The sequence below is a fragment of the Corapipo altera genome, unplaced genomic scaffold (assembly GCF_003945725.1).
Source record: "Corapipo altera isolate COAL_440 unplaced genomic scaffold, ASM394572v1 180, whole genome shotgun sequence".
Taxonomy (NCBI): Eukaryota; Metazoa; Chordata; class Aves; order Passeriformes; family Pipridae; genus Corapipo; species Corapipo altera.
This window is the reverse complement of record NW_020884915.1, coordinates 1,309,120-1,314,119: the sequence shown is the minus strand read 5'-3', so window position 1 is coordinate 1,314,119 and position 5,000 is coordinate 1,309,120. Positions and strand designations below refer to the sequence as shown.

Genomic DNA, 5,000 nt, shown 5'->3' with positions numbered 1-5,000 from the left:
GGGCTTCCCCCCCTTGGTGCTGTGCCAGCCCGGCCGTCCTCCGCGCCATAAATACTCCATCAGGAGGAACACAAACCCTGAGCGATTGCTGCTTGAGTAATGGTTTCATAAGCTTAAAATTGAATGCAAGTCTTTGTGCAAAAGAATCATTCTTATGTTCACGTCCAGCAAATGCATTGCAGGCCTGGGAATGGGTCCATGTATTCAACATTCACGCGTTCCCCGCCTCTGCTGGGGACATGTTGGCAGTCGAGTGCCAACGCCTCGTGCAGCAACCAGGTCCAGTCCACTGCAAAGGGTCTCTTGTCTCCTGACAATTTGGGGCATTTCCTCCGCTGAGCCAAAGGAGTTGCCGAAACAGGGACATGCAACAAAAACCTCAGGGTGGAAGCAGCCACCATGAGAAGTTCCAAGTGCCACGAATCATTATTTGAAACTATTTTAATACACTCTAGGTCAGGCTGTGCATCCTTTATTTGCCAGAGAATCATTATGCAAAATATAGACTTAGAGAAAACAGTGGCACAAACACACTGTAAACACAGTCCTGCTGCTCAGCTGAGAGCAAACCAACAGGATCTGCACAGCTTAAAATATGTGTGTAAAGGTGCAATTTTATCTGTAACATAATTTCATTTTGGAGCATACAAATCACAATTTGCCATAATCAAATAAGGCTGCAGTGCTTATATTCTAATTAAAAAATAATCTCTGATATTTAATTTAGAAACCTGGAAGACTTTACCAGCAAAATTATGGCTACAACCTGCGCCGACCACTCAATTTACCCACAGACAGCAAATTTTTCAGGTAGCACTTTTAAAATTATTATTAAACAAGCAAATGCTGTACCACTCGATATATATTGAAACAAGTATTGTACCCAGTTATTAATTTGCACTATTCACTTTTAAATGCAGCAAATACCTCATTAATTTAATTTTAGGTGCCCACCAGTTTATATTGCATTTTACAGTCTAGAAGGCAATTTACTATTAACTGGCAATTACATACAGAATGATTGTTAATTCTGCTCCTAAGTGCTAGCTGCTTGAAAATTGTTATCTCTCTCTAATTTTTGACCTTCTTACAACAGGGGTGAGGTACACTGGGAATACAAAGGACTAGTAGAGAAGAGCTGGACATGTCATTTGTGACTCATTCTTTTAATTCACCGTGCTAATCAACTGAACTGCCACAATCTCCCAAGGTAATTGTATCTTTATAATAGTTGAAAGCAGCGGGCAAAAAGGCATGGATAGATGGGGAAAGGCCTTGCCTTTGCCTGCTGGGAGACGCCGCACTCCTGCCTCTGCATCAGGCTATTGGGGGCTTTGGAGAAAAATCTGGAACTTTCGCATCTCCCCACCCTGAGTGTTTCATGTCTCAACTTCTGCTCTCACAAAGGCTTTGTACACCACACTACACTCTTGTTTCATTATTCTGCAGCCTTGTTGCCCTATGGTCCACCTCCTGCTGGGAAGGTTAAATGTTAGAGTGCCAAGCCAGGCTGCAAGCATGGTGGGACACTGATGGGAAACAGATGCCCTGGGGACCTGGCCCCTCCCTCCACCAAGGCTACAGCATTTTCATTTTCTGAAATACAGCGAGGCTTGGCTTCCCTCTCAATGGCAGCTGTAATTTCCAAAGACTATCTCAGCCACCCTATCACTCCGGGATAAAGCAAAGCAGAAGTTTCTCGGGCAGGCAGGCGCTGGCTTTATCTCTTTATTTTCTTTTTGCTGGGATATTGGCTTGTGTTTCCCCCAAAAGGTGTTTTAAAAGTATATTCCCATTAACATAATGTAACTTTATTATAGTTTTATTCCAGAGGGGGAAGCTTATGACATTCTCACAATCCTTTTGAACATCTTTACTTAGCGATAAAGACAAAAGACAACTCCAGGAAAGAAGAAACAAATGTCCTTACAGTACTATACACATGTGCATTTACATATTAGAAAGAAGTTTGAAATAGCAAAATTAGCCAAATTTGCAAAATCTGCACCTAAGAAATCAGTTAAAGACATTACTCTAAAGCAAGTCAAAATTCCAGGCCTCTGCCCTGAGAGCCAGAGCGTCATCTGGTTCAAATCTGCAGCACTTCCCTACACGGGGTGGAACTGCACCAGCTCCCAGCAGCTCAAATATCTGGAGCTTGGGCTGAGGCTTTTAATTCATTCATTTTTTTTATTTTGTTGGACACTTAGCTCGTCATACTCATCAGGACACTCCACTGTAGTTTTGCATGAAATACACACACACACACACAGACACACAAAACACACACATATATATAAATTATAGTTCACAAGAGCATTTTTAAGCCTGCAACACCGATGGCCCCACCTACACTCATCACCTTTGCAACAGCCTGTGGAACAACCACGGCTTTTGAGATACATCAGCAGCACCAAAAGCATCACAGTCACCATCATCCCATTTGGAAACTCTGATAAAACCCAGTCCTAAAGATCAATAAACATCAATATTCTCTCTCTTGTCAGCCAGATGTGAGGCACCCAGATTTGGATGCCAGGGTTTTTGCTCAGGTTGTGATTTCTTTGGGAATAGACAGAATATAGGAATCTCAAGTGTTGCCATCACTTAAAAGTTCATTTCAACAATAGATCTTAGGCAGACACAAAACCATATCCACGATGTGTTAACCGTTTTATAAGTCCTAGCTTAAAACTACCCAGGAACACACTTTTCCCATTAGATCTAAATTAATAGATAGAAACAGTTGCAGTCTAGTGGGAAAATATTCATCAAAATGCACATCATCTGCACATCATCTGCAATCTGCATTATCTACCCAATAAGCAGTGAGGACTCTCCCCAAATCCCTGCAGTCTGTCGAGTAAACAGTTAAAGGCTCTTTGTTTTCAAAAGAGAGATTGATTCATCAGATCAAATTTATTACCTAGAATTCTCATCCAAAAATACAGTAAATTAAATCACTCTTTCTCCCTTTTCCCTCCCAGCACCTCAGTTCAATTCATTGGCAAATACCAGAAAAACTCTAATACACATTTCAGGTAAAAAGCCAGCAATACTTCATCCCAAAGTAAGAATTTTCGTATTAAAACCACTGGAAACCACAAAGTTCCGACTTTTTCTTGCACTGTTGTAAATTAAAATCAAATGTATTTAAAAGAATTGGCACAAATAAATCATTCCCAGTCTTATGAGTTTGTATCCCAAGTTTCAGGTTTGAGAGAATCTTTAGAGCCAGGTTCTGAATAGGGTTGGATAAAGTCATTTGGATCCAGCAACAGCTCCTTGAACTGGTGCCTAAAATTTCAACTGAACCTTTAGGGAAGTTCAAGAAGTCTGGATAGATAGCCTGAAAAATATTTTTCATCACTGAGTACTTCTTAACTCCCTTCTCTGGCTGGAGCAGAGTAGGAAATACCATTGTTAATCTATTTCTGGTCAATATGAAAACAGGAAGTAACAGGCATCTTGTGAGAGAGCTTGATCCCATGGGACATCAAGACATTGTTAAGACCCAAGAGGTTGGATGGGCACCAGAGCTCCTGGGTGCCCATATGAACAGGTATTTTGAGGTCCAGTTACCACAAGTCACATTTCCTGCAAGACACATCCAATTTTAACAGCATTTTTAACTGCCCTTGTATCATTAAGAGACAGGATTTGTCATTCCAAAAGGAGGAAGGAAACCATACACTCACCAGTGTAGACGAATCGGCCGGGAGCACCTTTGCAGAACTGTTTGGATTTGTAGGACAGAGTTACTTCAACAACTCCTGGAATGTGCCGTGGTGGTGTTTGAACTCTGATGGCGTGGGGTGTTATCAGCTATAAAAATCACACAGAAAACATACCTTAAATCAAAATGGCACTGATAAGGCTGATGCCAGCCAGTTTATACAATCACAAAAATTACTTTCAATGGCACTCCTTGTCTCCAAATTCTCCCTTCATGCTGTCACACTGGAAGATAGGGGTTCTACAAGGCTTTTTTTTTAACAAAAAACTCTGTAAACGATCCTTGGTTTTCGTTTGCAGGAAAGGCCACAGGGCATCATTCATATGAAAATTGCCTCCATATGTCTCCTTAAGGCTACTCCTAGTAATTTTAACACTAATTGTCCAATTGTACTGGGAGACCTCCTGCAGCAAGTCTTCCACTAGAGGGCCATGATGTGCCTCAAGTACATCCCTGGCCAGGCAGTCAATTGTCACACGCGAATTCATGGCTAAAAAGGCACCGTGAAACAAAACCTCATGATACCTCATGTCAATAGCCTATTGACAGCTTGTTAAAATCATTCATGGAAAAAATGTTACAGTTGAAAGCCCACCAATTTAGATAGCTTACCTCACTCCACACCAACATAGTTCCAAATACGACTTGTAAGCCATCAAAGAAGTTGTCTCCGATTATGATGACAGTGGCCCCACCAGTAGTCCAGCCTTCACTAGGACTGATGGCCTTTATGCACGGAGTAGCTGCTTGTACAAGACAGAAAATCAAGACCTTAATACCCCTTCTTGCCCGACACAAGATCTCTTCCCCAATGACAAACCATGCAAAGCACAATAGGAGGAAAGTGCATGATTTCTCTAGGAGGCGCACAAAGGGCAACCGTATATCAGCATGTTGATGTATTTAAAGCAAACTATTAAATGTTTTATAAAGCAAAGGCCAAGCAGCAGAACACTGGTGAGCAAGGAAAAGCTGGCTTGATATAGCAAATTGTATGTCAGGGCAAATATGGCTATTACAAATGATTAAGCATCGCATGCATGTGGCATGTCGATTTATCTGCTTTGCTGTACAGATCTAAGCAGAGTCAATCAAAAGGTTGTTGAGGGAGATGGAAGAGCAAATGCTCTGAATTTCGATTCCTCATAAGCAGCTAATTGGGTTGGGCTTTTTCATCCGCGAACTTTGCCTTTTGGTTCAAAACTTCATTTTCCTCTGTCACTCCGTAATTACTACTTTTCACTTTTCATCAGGAAAAAATCAA

The 5,000-nt window shown here is 41.4% G+C and overlaps 1 protein-coding gene across 8 annotated transcripts in view; it reads right to left on the bottom strand.

Moving 5' to 3' along the window:
- Positions 1-5,000, bottom strand: part of EBF3 (EBF transcription factor 3) — a 125,606-nt gene that overhangs the window by 34,917 nt on the left and 85,689 nt on the right. For 6 of the 8 annotated variants that reach the window (XM_027655246.1, XM_027655248.1, XM_027655252.1 and 3 more), the window contains exons 9-10: positions 4,349-4,479; positions 3,699-3,825 (exon numbers count right to left, since the gene is read on the bottom strand). In XM_027655246.1, the coding sequence (XP_027511047.1) occupies positions 3,699-3,825; positions 4,349-4,479 (258 nt within the window). Of the gene's footprint in view, positions 1-3,698; positions 3,826-4,348; positions 4,483-5,000 lie in introns of all 8 variants that reach the window. The other 2 variants (XM_027655244.1, XM_027655247.1) reach the window with 1 other exon arrangement.